At 40.7% G+C, this 13,541-nt stretch overlaps 1 protein-coding gene across 7 annotated transcripts in view; it reads left to right on the top strand.

Moving 5' to 3' along the window:
• ZNF10 (zinc finger protein 10) overlaps nt 1-13,541 on the top strand; it is a 57,023-nt gene that overhangs the window by 24,815 nt on the left and 18,667 nt on the right. For 2 of the 7 annotated variants that reach the window (XM_045296797.1, XM_045296792.1), the window contains exons 1-3: nt 274-390; nt 2,085-2,631; nt 11,044-11,120. In XM_045296797.1, coding sequence (XP_045152732.1) covers nt 11,088-11,120 — 33 coding nt within the window. In that variant the 5' untranslated portion in view covers nt 274-390; nt 2,085-2,631; nt 11,044-11,087. Of the gene's footprint in view, nt 1-273; nt 391-1,462; nt 2,632-4,698; nt 4,858-11,043; nt 11,121-13,541 lie in introns of those variants that run through there. The other 5 variants (XM_045296796.1, XM_045296794.1, XM_045296795.1 and 2 more) reach the window with 5 other exon arrangements.

Raw genomic sequence — 13,541 nt, 5'->3', positions numbered from 1 at the left:
GTAGGAGCAGGTCTGACGGGGCAGGGGTGGAGGCGCGTACGCTAGGGACGGAGCGAATGCGTGGCATTGCGCGCTCAGGTTAAGGGTCGAGAGCGTGCCCGACGTCGCGGGGCGCGTAAGTACGGAATGGGAGCGTGAGTGACGGGGCGGGCACGTACCCGACGGGGCGGGGAGTGCGGGGCCTAGCGCCGAGCGAGTCGTCCGCGGAGCCGCGGCCCGAGGGCGGGCTCGGAGCTGGCGCCGCCTCCCAGGCTGGTGCCTCGGAGTCCGCTGCGCTTGCTTTGCAAACCTCCCGGAGCTCCCTGCACGTCGTTTGTGACGGAGTCCTCGTTCCTCATTGATTTTGCCCTACGGCTGCGCGTTGTGACGGGATTGAGCTGCTTGATGCAGGTATTTATGCAAGTGTTGGGTTTTTGTGTGTATGTGACAGACGCATAACATATGGACCCATGTTTTGTTGCAGGTTTTTAATCGGATCTTTCTAGGTAGACGGTAATGTTCTCTGTAAATAATTGGATGGCTGTAAATCTGCAAATAGTGTATGACTTTTCCGCCTTCGTGGTTCTTTCTTGAATAATGTCACGTCAATAGTGTTAATAACAAACGTTCTTGTTTTGTTAAGAACAATGACATTTAGTGACTGTTCGAACGAAGTAATCGGAATAATATTTTTTAAAGATTCCTTCTATTCATATGCATACTTTTTCATTAAGGAGTAGATGATTTTGTATTTGAAAGTTCATATAAGAATTTTTCTCTATGACCTTTCTAGCATCTGCAGAAATTATCTTGTTCTTTGTTGAAGTAGGAAATTTCATAATGGTAAAGGCCTTGCCTTCTTGGGAGAAATTCAATACGGATTTCATCATACTGAAATAAAAATAGAATGTTTAAGCTAAGGGTTTATATTGGTGAATAGACTTAATATTTAAGAGTTTACTGTAATCTAAAAAAGTTATAGGCCCTGTATTGGACAAAGAACAAGACTTAGCTTTTTAATCAGATTTGGAAAATAGCTTGAACAATTATGATGTTTTTTGTTCTCCAATATCCATCAGGCACACACCTGAAGAATTTACTTCAGGAAGGCAGGGGACATGTTGCAGTCATGTATATTCGTTGCTTGAATCCATCATTACTATGCATTAAGGCCCCAATCGTGCATATTACTTGTGATCCCAGTGACTAAAGGACCCTGGGCCTTAAAATTCTCTTGGGGCTTTCTGGGCTTATTGTCAAAGCACCTCGAGGTACTGGACGCCCCAAGCCAGTAACGCTCTAAGGCCTTACCTGATGCAGCTCTTGGCTGTATCCTCTGCTTATAATAAATGGGTAACTGTAGGAATAGGTAATAGTTTCTGTGCATTTTTGAGCCCATATACAGTTCAAAACCACCAACCACTCAGTGGGAGAAAGACAGGGCTTTCCACTTCTGTAAAGAGGTCGGAAACTTACTGAGGCAGTTCTATCCTGTCCTGTAGGACTTCTATGAGTCAGAATCTACTCAATGGCAGCGAGTTTGTGAGTTTGTTTTTTATCCAGAATTAACAAACCCACCAGGCGATCTTCTGGAGAAAGAGAAGGCTTTCTACCCCACTAAAGATCTTTAGCCTAAGAAATCCAAAGGGACAGTTCTAGCCTATCCTATAGGGTCCTGTGAGTTGGAACTACCTTGATGGCAGTGAGTATTTTTGAGTCTGAGTGGCTAAAGTGATGGAGGAAGTGATGCAAGAAAGTGACATCAGTCTTTTAGAGATGTGGAAACTGGGTCCATGCTGATCTTGCCACAAAGTTAATGATAAAGATTGCCCCTTTAGTAGCATACTTGGCAATAGTGGTGCTTCTGGTAAATCATATTTCTAAAAATTTTATTTTTGAAAGGTTTCGTATAAAAGGCATCTGAACTCCCAGATTTTTGAAGGATAATTCAGAATTCTCATTGTTCTCTTTCACTTTGCCAAGTTTGTCTTCTTTTAGAAGAAATTTGTGAAGATTAATTATTTCCTATTAATGTTATCTGAGTTATTTTTCTTAAATTTTTTTTAAATTTGCCGATTTCATTAATATTTTCATTTTTGATCAAGCAAAGGACCCCCGGTGACGTACTTGGATATGAATTGGGCTGCAAACTGCGAGGTCTCCAGTTCTAACCCACCTCCGACTCAGAGGGAGAGAGAAAGATGAGACTTTCTACTCCCACAAAGATTCACAGCTTGGCAGACCCTACAGTGCAGTTCTACTCTGCCCTATAAAGTCATTGTGAGTTGGAATCAACTCAGTGACAGTGGATTTGGGCCATGGCCAAACAGGTTTATGTGTTGATCTTTAAAATATATTCTGTGTTTTTTATTTTCCTTGGTACTAGAGTTGTTAACTAATCCAAAGTGTAAGTGCGTGTATGTATATGTTATGTATATAAATATGTATCTAAAACCAAACCAAAACCTATTGTCCTTGAGTTGATTCCAGTTCATAGCGATCCAGTAAGACTGAGCGGGGCTCCCACATAGGGGCTCCACTGCTGTGAATTTTTGCGGAAACAGACTGCCACATCGTTCTCTGGCAGAGCAGCTAGTGGGTTCAAACCGTGGACCTTTTGGATAGCCGTCAAATGCAAACTGCAAGGAGGAGGTAAGAATTTCAACTCAAACTCTATGTCAACAGCACAAAGAGGCCACTAAAAAATAAAAAATAAATTTAAAGGATTGCAGGATGCCACCCAGAATGCAAGCCAAATAAGTTTTAGGTAGCCTTGAGATGTTGACTACAGTAAATTAGTTAACTGTCTAACTGGGAACTCAGTAACAACTTGCCTTACCTCTCTTACCTTTTTTTCTCCCATTTGATAATTTTTTAATATCACGGAATCTTCCTTTAAACAAAAGCACATCAGATGCTAGGCCAATGAGAAAACATTTTACAATGTTCTATAGATGTGTAACTTTTCCAGAGGGTGGGTATCACACAGAGCAAGTGTGTGGATTATCTCACTCAAGTAACAAGAATTTGCCATTGAGCTACCTAAATAATGTTTCTAGCCTAGATAATGTTTCCAGAAATCTCTTAGAGTAATTTGTGAATTTACTTAACACAAAATGTTTATTTGGTCTTTTAAAAGACAGACACTTAAGAGACATGTTTCAAAAAAAAAAGGGCACCAAAATATATTTAGCAATACTAATATTAGCCAATAATATCAGATCTGGACTATATAATTTCATTAGGATGTCCTTGAAAAAATTCAAACTTCAGACAAATCTGAATATAAAATATTAGAAAATGGGTAATTAAAAGCTTTTTAAAAAAACAGCAATTAAAATACAGAGAACAGTCTTTAAGTAATCTGGTAAGTTTAAATTGATTGGACTACAAATCATAAGGTTTTAGAAAATCTTTTGGTTTGATAATTAAGATAATTTCAAAAGCTTACTTTATTCTGTTGTAAAATTTCAGAGTACGATAAAAATGCTAAATGTTCCTGAAAAGTAAAGAGATGCAAGATTTTTAGAAATCATAGTAAACACCGCTTTCTTGCTATACAATTGTAATTCTTGAAGGATTTTCTATATTGGATGAATGTTCATCTTACAGTTACTTATGAAGAAATGTTTCAATCAGTTATGCAATATTCAACTTCATATAAAAAATATTTTCCGACGATGTTAGATATGGAAAAAGTAATCTATAACTTATCAAGGGTTCATGAGGGAGGGTGGGTGGGAGAGGGAAGGGGAAGAAATGGGGAGCTGATATCAGGGACTCAAGTGACAGGAGAGTGCTTTGAAAATGATGATGGCAGCAAATGTGCCTGACACATTGGAGGAATATTTGGATTGTGGTAAGAGATGTAAGAGCCCCCGATAAAAGTATTTTTAAAAACCTTTTCCATAAATATGATACACAATTCCAGATAGGGTTCCAACCTACCTTAAAAATAAAAAAGTACTGGGGTGGGGGAGAGGGAGACATATTTATCAATTTAATGAGTTAGGAAGCTTTGCTAAAAGCGCTCTTATCTCTTTCAAGCTACCTCAGTACTACACTGATACTTCTCTATGACCTGTCCCTTCATCTTTCACAGCCTCTGGATGCTGAATCCCACATTCCCGCTTTATTTTGGAAAATTGTTCATGTTTCTTTCATTCCTTCACTTGGCACAATTTTTTTTAAAATTCTTAACATGTGCCAGTCACAAGGGTACACATTTGAAAATACACATCATTAAACTTAAATAAGTCCACTTATCACTATTTCTGTAAATGTTTTAGAAATTTGGCCAGGGCAATATGATATTTAAGTAAATATGCGATATAGCTTCTGGGCCATTTTTCTTCTTAGAACCTTGAGAGTCCATTAATGAATCTTTCCCCATTTTGTGTTCTGACTTTGTTTATCACTTCATCATTGCAATGTGAGTTTATTAAAAGTGTTTGAACTGTATAGTGTGTGCCTGTTAGTGGATTAGAGACTTGAGGTGAAAAAGAAATTGTGCCTATTACGAACCACTATAGCCAGAATGTTACATAGAAACAAGGATGATGAGACTTTGTCTCACATACTTAGACACGTTATCAGGAGAGACCCAGGAGAAGGATGTCATGGTTTGTAAAGTGGGAAGTCCGTGAAGAAGAAGTAGACTGACACAGTGACTGCAACGGTGGGCTCAAGCAGGAATGATGGCTGCGATGGCACAAGACTGGGCGGTGTTTTGTTCAGTTGTTCATGGAGTCACTGCTGCCTTGGGACCAAATCAACAACACCTAACAACAACCTAGCATGATGATGGGCTCGACTTCCCTTTTCCTGGCCAATAGGAATTCCGTTCTTAAGGGAGCGTTACAAAAGCCTCTTGCTAAGGTATTTGTCATGGATTAAATTGTGTCCCTCAAAAATAAGATGTCAACTTTGCAGGACCATGATTCTCAGTGGTTTGGCAGTTATGTAATGATGTGATCATCGCTCATGACATGGCCTGATGTGATTAGCTGTGATGTGATGTAAGGGGTCTAAGGTAGGCTAAAACACCCCACTCAGCCTCTGGATGCTGAATCCCACATTCCCGCTTTATTTTGGAAAATTGTTCATGTTTCTTTCATTCCTTCACTTGGCACAATTTTTTTTAAAATTCTTAACATGTGCCAGTCACAAGGGTACACATTTGAAAATACACAGACCTAATCCAACACAAGGGCAGTTTTCATGGAGTGTGGCCTGCATCACCTTTTATCTTACAAGAGATAAAAAAGGTGAGAGAAACAAGCAAAGAGATAGGGACCTACTACCACCAACACACAAGAGCCAGGAGTAGAATGTGTCCTTTGGGGTCCTTGTGCTAGGATGCTCCTAAAACCAGGGGGAGATTGGTACCACGACACATTCCAAGGAATGGTGTGCCGACAGTTGCTGAAAGAAGACAAAGACCTTTCCCTAGAGCTGACAGAGAAAACCTTCCTCTAGAGCAGGCATTTGAGTTTGTGCTTCTTGCCTTCGAAATTTGTTTGTCAAAGTCATCCACTTGTATTTCTGTTAAAACAGCCCTAGATAATGAAGAAAGAATCTAATCAGAACTTTCTTGACTACCAATTCTTTTCTACTTATTCTCAAAAGAGCAGAAATGTCCTTAGCTTAAGTTTGAAAACCTACTGGAGGAAAAGCATCCATTTTGCCAAAGCCATGTGTTACCAGCTGTAGAGTGGCCTACTTAATAAATCCTCCAATTCCCTTGTTTGTATAATGGAAAATAATTCCAGAAATAACCTTTAATAAGAGTGAAGAAAGGGAAAGTACTTAGCTCTATTTTTAATCGTGGAGACTATCAGAAACTACATTTGTTTCTGAGATGTCACCGATGTTACTCTTTGTATAGTGGGTGTTTGTGTTGGACGTAACTGGTATATGAGGGGTTCTGTGGGGTAAAGGGGACAGGGGGTCCCCCACAAATCATCACAGGTCCGGTAGGCGCAATTGTACAGCGATAATAAGTAAAGATTATAGTACAGTCATAGAGAGCATGAGAGGTAAAAGATAGTCAAGTAATGGAGTCAGACACAATTCATGGTAGCATTGCTCACCTCAGTCCCACTTGGTGGTCCTCATGAGGGGAACCCGGCCACGAGAGCAGGAACAGTCTCAGAACCTGAGAACCGAGGAGCCTTTTCTTTATTGCTAACCAATCATTATATCTCTTTAGGGGGACACGTTTTCAGAATCACGTCACAGGAAGGGGCAGTACAATAGGCATACACATCATAGGAGGGGGATGTATGATAGGCATAAGTAGAACAGGAAGGGGATGAGCTAGGGGTGTGCCCATAGGAATGGGAAGGTCTAGGGGTATACATGTGACAAGATGGGCGGACCCTAGATTCATGATGGCAACCTAACCTTGGTCATCCTTGGGCGGGTTTGAGCTCTGGTGTCTCCTACAAGGAAACAGACAACTACTATCCTTATCAGAAGGGAGTGGGCCCTGTTTGTTGTGGGACAAACTGGTGTCTGCTTGCTCTAGATGGCTACTCCTGATGACCTCCAAGTGTATAGTCATTCGCAAGCAGCTAAGTCTGGCATACATTTGGGGGAGACAACTTGGGAGAAATCCTTCTGCTTCCCATAATTCCCCCTTTTGTTTTATATATAAAATTCAAAAGAGCCACAGTGGCTACATGGTTATTCTCTATACATTGAAAGCTGTCAAGGCAAAACATGATCCAATTAATATAGCGAAAAATTCAGGCTTATGGTAAACGTTTTGAATCCAGGCCTGGAGGATAAAGACCCCCTATGCCCATCTGCTATTGGAGGAGGGTTTGAGAGGGGCTAGATGCCACGGCGGGAAGAAAAGGAGCAAATAGGAATGTCTGCCTCGATAGGGAGAATGAATCAACCATGTGCTCACTTTAAGGCAGCACAGCTTTAGAGGGAGAAACTGTGGAAAAAATAGATTATCGCAGGAAAATGTACTTGGACTATATCTCCAACTACCAGAGTGGCGGCTTTCCTACCATGGAACACTGGCTTTCCAGATTCCCTCTGTACATGTCAGGGATTAAGTCCCAGTTTTATTTCCTTTAGTGCTAGTGTCCCACATTTCCCCTTTCTGGGTTACGTTTAAGATTTAATAATGTCACGGAGGCAACATGGTCTATCTTCATTATCTCTTAGCTTCCTATAGAAGCGACACGAGACTGCGAGCATCAAAATTATGATAAACACAGTCAGACTAGAACTTAAGCTACGTGAAATGCTTTTAGCCCAAGCTCGCGGGTCCAACCCTTCCATGCCACTCACCAATTGCTTAATCATATCAGAGCCAAGAGACACCTCAAGCTTGTCTTTGAATGTATAGAAAATATCCTTCTTAAGCTGATCAACATCGAATGAAATGTTTCCCTCAAACCCTTGCAAATGTTTCCTGATCAAATTCGAATTATGCAATGTTACATTATATAGGTAAGGAGTTACACAGAAATCAGTTACATTCCAATCACATTATAGCATTGACAACTCCAAAATCCTGATCTTTCAACAAAGCAACAGTCTGTAGTAATAGTCCAGTCACTATTGTATAAAATGTTCAGTTATGATAGAGTTTCTCTTAGACAGCATCTGCAATGGAAGAAATTTCTCAGCAAACAGCAATCACCATTCTCAGGAATCTGCGAGGTCTTCTCAACATTTTGGGGAACTTCAATAAGCAGGAAGGGGTCACATCACAGCATCGGTGTCCCTCCTTTCTTCTGGGCCTTGCCGGCTGAAGAGACATCACCGGTCTCCTTTGCCTGTGAAAACATAAACAAATAGCCCCACTCTTTGGGGTGTGATTAACCTGAAAAAGGAATTATGATTCAGATTGGGTGGCTTCTCCATCTCTTCCTTGTCCATCTTTCTCCAAACGTGGTTGCGTCCTTCTAAAGGCAGTCCATCAGCTTTATTCTGCAGAAACATAAATGTATAGCCCTTTCTCCAGGTGAATGGACCTGGATCCCAAACACGATTTCCATCTTCTTGGGACTTCTTAGAATCAGTTTTCTCTGTAGAATTGAAAATGTGTTTATCTGTCCTAATTTTTTTTACAAGCTTTTAGTAAGGAGAGAAATTTTTTGGTTAAATTGACCAAATGAAATTCATCATACATAAGATTCCTCTTCTCCCTCTTCTGTTTTAACCATGCAGCCTTTAAAGCATTGCTGGCAATCTCTGTTGCCTTGCTTGGTCTTGAACCAGTAAAACTACTAGTTAGATAGCCTTCATTGTTAATGTAAATTTCTTCTTCCAGCTCTCAGAGAATCCAGAGAACTAACATGTAAATTTGGGCTCCCAGCTCTCAAAGAATTAAGAGAGCAGACTAATTGGGAGACCTTCTTACCATACTTTGAAAGACTGAAAAAATTCTTAATAAATGTATTCAGCTGTTCTTGAAGTAACTTACCAAACACATTTTTTCTCCAAGTTTACCAATCAGGTTATAGGCTCAATTAAGCCGCTTTCCCTTTGAGGCTTCTCACACTGTATGAATTTACAATCTTGAAATAGTCTCTCTTGGTTAACTTCACTCATTCCTTCCAACCAGGCTTTAGGGGAAGTTAATGGGAGGGTCTTAGGCCCTCCTGAATGCCCTAAGGCAGTGACCCCATATCCAGAGTTTAAAAACCTTTCCCCTTCAATTTCTAATTCCATGTGGGACCCTGTTGTTTCCCCGTGACAGCATTCCAAAAGACCCCTTTATTGAAAGGGTGATCAGACTTCGCAAATATTCTTTCCTGATAGGCATACATTTTTACTCTAGGAATGCAAGGAAGCAAAAATTGGCTTAAGAAATCGTCCTTCTTTATAAACCATGGTATGTCAGATTTTATTATTGCCTTAATTTCTTCATAATCCTGATCAATAATTCCAGCAATAACCTGAGCACCTTGAGAATTTATGTTGGACTTTCCTAATAGACATCCCATAGTTTTTTTAGGTAGCGGACCTGATTACCGCTCTTAATAATTTCTGATTTACTCACAGCTTTTGGCTTTTCCTCACAGCTCTGATCAACTCCAGTATTATTTTTAATTCCTTGACTATTTAGGTTAGAACTTTCTGATAAAAACTATATTACTCTTTCAGTAAGAATTTCCTGCTTTTTAGAATCAAACTGCTGTGAGGGCTTCTGAGCCATCTCTTGATTAGTCAATCCAACTGCAGCAAAAACAGAGGCTGGGCTTTTGCAAGTTTGGTTAGGTCTGGTCTCCTGTTGTGAAGCTGGGGGATACCTGCAGTTTCTCTCTAAGATCTTTGCTCCAGTAGGCAGAAACCTTGCCTTCCACGCTCTGCTGGGCGGTGTCTGTATGAAGCTCCTTCCTCGATTTTCCTACCAGGAAGTCTATGCTAATGGCAACCCTTAACTGTTGCATTTTGAATAGCATCGGCTCGCCCACTGAGTTCCCTACCTACAGCGGGGGCAGAGTTCAGGTTCTTTTAAACCCGAATTAGGTGGCCCTGGCCCATGCTCTGGCTCAGGCCGCAGTTTGCTTTTCATGGCCAGCCTGATCGGCCTGTGCTGTCTGCACTCTCTTTGAAGATGACCTGTCTTCCCACAACTAAAACACTTTCTTCTAGGTCTGCTGTAATTTGCCCGTGCAGCTGCCATGAGGTTGGCCTTGTATTCCTCTTTCTCCACATTCCTGCATATCCTGAGATAATCTAACAGCGTGCCCTTTTCCCTGTAGGGCCACGAGGCATTTTCCCAGTGCTTATTAGTGAAATCATAAGATAGCTTGTGCACTAGATCTCTTACTGCCTGGACATTTTTTACACATTTGGAAATAGCGTCTTCTAGTCAGGACACAAAGTCAGCATAGGATTCATCATTCCCTTGTCTTGTAGCCATGTAACTTGGCTTTCTCTCTTCTGATAGAATTATCTTTTCCCAGGCACTGAAGCAAACTTCACATATCTGCCCTATTGTCTGTTCAGTAAACTGCAGTTGAGACTCAACTGTGATATAATTCTCATCTCCTAGCAATTCCTGAATTCCTATATCTATCCTATCCTCGGCATTCTTGCGTGCTCATACAAGGGCTGCTTCCTTCCACACCATATGATATTGCATATATTCTGAAGAGTAAATACAGTGAACCCTCGTTTATCGCGGTTAATCGGTTCTAGACCCTACCGTGATAAATGAAATTCCGTGAAGTAGGATTCCTTATTTGTAAATCAAATATTTTCGTAGTTAGAGCAGAGAGGACATGAAAAAACACCCTTTAGTCACCATTACACTCGTATTACCCAATCTATTAAACGAAAAAGGGAAAATACAGTAAAATATTTTGGACGTTACAATGATCATTTCTTATTTATTATATTATTTATAGCATCTAGTTTACAGTATTACATATTTCACATACAGTATTATTATACATAGTTCTTACAAATACTGTAATCAATAGCCTATGAAATGACTTAAGGGATGTACTCTACAGGTGGGTCGCCGTCTTTTTCCTCTGAAGGAGCAGGTGTAGGCAGTGGGTGCTGTTACGCAAAAACCGCGATAGAGTGAAGCCGCGGAAGTCGAAGCGTGAAATGGCGAGGGTTCACTGTACATATTTTCGCTAAAGCTCTCCAGTCAATAGGGGTCCAGCTCTGGGACTCCGCTAGAGCCTTTATCGTGCTAATTACAAAATGTGAGTCTGGGCCATAATCATTGACTGCCTGCTTGAGATCTTTTAGCAACTTAAAGGGAAAGGCAATATAACGCCTTTTTTTGATTCCCTTCTGGGTGCTGCTTGTCAAGCTCCCTGTCTATAATTCTAACGGGATAAGCTATTCTGAATTCTAAATCTGCTTCTTAAGCTTGTGGGACAGACAGTGGTGTCTGCTTGCTCTAGATGGCTACTCCTGATGACCTCCAAGTGTATAGTCATTCTCAAGCAGCTAAGTCTGGCATATATTTGGGGGAGATGACTTGGGAGAAATCCTTCTGTTTCCCATAGGGTTCTAGCTAATAGTTTAGGGAGTCTGTAGCTGACTTTGCTCACGTTTCTTTCTTTTTCTTAGGTTTTCAGTTTCTGGATTCCCCTTTACTCAAGAAAATACAGAGCATGGAAGCTCAATTTCTAACTACCCCACCCAGGGTGAGTTGAGGGGCTTTCTTCTTTTTCTGATTAGATTTTTTCTTTTTTTGCTTAAGTCCTGAAACTCCATTAGAAGTTATATTTCAGACACTGCCCTCCAGTAGACTAGGGCTATATATATTTTGGGGTTCTTTTCTTTTCCTTTTTTTATAGCTGTGGTTTTATTTCCCTCAATATAGAGAGAAGGGTATAAGGTAAGTTTACAAACAGTATGAACAGAATCAATGAAAGAATCTAAAGGGGCCTAATAAGGTGCTCATTTTTCAGTCATAGGAATAATACCTGCAGGAGGCTAGCTTCTCCAGAGATGATGACCAAACCCATTGCCATCAAATCTATTCTAATTAATAGCAACATTTTAGCTACTATATAAGACAGAGTAGAACTGCCCATTAGCGTATCTCTGGATTTGACCTTTAAGGAAGCCGAATGTCACTTTTTCCGATAGAATGACTGGTTAGTTTTGAACAGCCAACCTTTCAGTTAGCAGCTGAATGCTCTAACTAATGCACCACAAGTATTGGTCTTTTAGCAGGTTTCCAAGCAATAGAAGAATTGAAAGGATATGGATGTGAGTTAAGGGAAGTAGACAGCACAACCTCTTTCTTTACCTGGGGCAATTTGTTCTCTCTGTCATGGCCAAGCTCCTGGCTCATCCCACAGCCCCTTCCTCTACTTTTAAACACTGTGTTTCCTACAAGACCCATTCCTTTGGTTTCTCACCAATTTTGCTTAGGCCTGAGGGTTGCTTGCCCTTTCTTGATCAGTGGATCAAGGTTCCATGAGAATTGTTGTGAAGGGTGGTGAGGGATTTCCCTTAGTGGTGCCTGAAAAAGAAAGAACTGGGAATTTTGGTGCTGCTTCAGAAATATCTGAATAATAATAATTTATAAATTATCAAGGGTTCGTGAGGGTGAGGGTGGTTGGGGGGGCATGAGGAGCTGATACCAAGGGCTCATGGAGAAAGAAAATGTTTTGAGAATGATGATGGCAACAAATGTACAAATGTGCTTGACACAATGGATGTATGTATGGATTTTGATGAGCTGTGCTAGCCCCCAATAAAATGATTTTTAAAAGAATTATCTGGTCCCTGCTACCCATTGATGATGATTCTGGCTAAATGATTTCCTCTGTGGGGAACATCTATTTAAAGGAACTCAAGAGATCTAAGTGTCCAAAGATAACTGTGACCAAGGCACCGAGGGCCTTGAGGAGCACCATGCCTTGAAGCATTTGGTGGTGGGAGATTCAGCCCTGTATGCCTCATTGAACTGCTATACCAACTATCAATTTATGAACTGGTAGAGCTGATAAGCTTACAGAGGAGGCTGAGCCTGCACCATCTATGCAGTAAATGGGACACTTGGTGATAACATGCACAAAAGTACAACGTGCCACCAAGAAGTCAACTAGAAAAGAAATTAGTGAAAAGTCACTGTTGGACCTGGTCAGAGTACTTTGCATAGGTTCTTGGAAAGACAAAAAGGAGAGAGTCTTACAATCTTATGGGTCCCTTTACTTTTCCTCCATTGGGAAACAAATGACTTATATATAAGGATAAGTTTAAAACTATTGCTATAAAACCATAGAAACCTTTATTAAATAAGAAATATCAAATTGTGAAGTGATTGTTTCTGGAAGTATCCCCTATCTGGATCTATACTTTTGAGTACAGCAGTGTTTCCATCTCTCTCATCCTTCCCTGGAAGGGTGGAGGGGCAGTGAAAAAGGAAGGCCCTTGGCAGGATGGATTGACAGTAGCCACAACAATGGGCTCAAACATAAGAACAATTGTGAGGATGGTGCAGGACGGAGCAGTGTTTCATTCTGCTGTGCATATTTTAAATCATAACCAACTCGATGACCCTAAATAACAACTAAGAAGTCTGTGATTTTCCATATGCACCATATCAAAACGGAGGTTTGGGCACCCTTGGAGGACTAAAATCGTGTTCCTTTCAAATGTTCTTTGGGAAAGAAAAAAAAACCTTAAGGGGGCAAGATCAGTGCTATAGGATTAATGAGGCAAGGCTTCCCTATGAAATTCCTAGAGGACAGCCCGTGGGACCCTTGAAGAGTGAGCAGGTGCAGGTACGTTTGTCATGACCGGTCAAAATTCCTCAGTGCAGCTTTCCTGAACATTTTCTGACGGATGCAGTTGTCAATTTCCTGAAAACTTCCCTAGTAAGCCACAGTAATCATCCTGTGTCCTTCAAGAAAATCTACTAAGGGTACCGTTTTTGGAGTTCCAAAAACCAGTTGTCGTATCCTTCTGAGTTAACCCTTCTGCCTGGAATTTAACTGCCTAAACCTGTGCATGTACAGACTGCAACATTAGTAGCAGTGCTTGTTTACTTATCCTTCTATTAGCGCTACATATTTTGCAAAAACAGTGATAATTTTTTCAACTGTCACACG

Source organism: Echinops telfairi, unplaced genomic scaffold (assembly GCF_000313985.2).
Source record: "Echinops telfairi isolate 266 unplaced genomic scaffold, ASM31398v2 ScPeMD7_7412;HRSCAF=8450, whole genome shotgun sequence".
NCBI classification, from domain to species: domain Eukaryota; kingdom Metazoa; phylum Chordata; class Mammalia; order Afrosoricida; family Tenrecidae; genus Echinops; species Echinops telfairi.
This window is presented reverse-complemented; position numbering and strand designations above follow the sequence as displayed.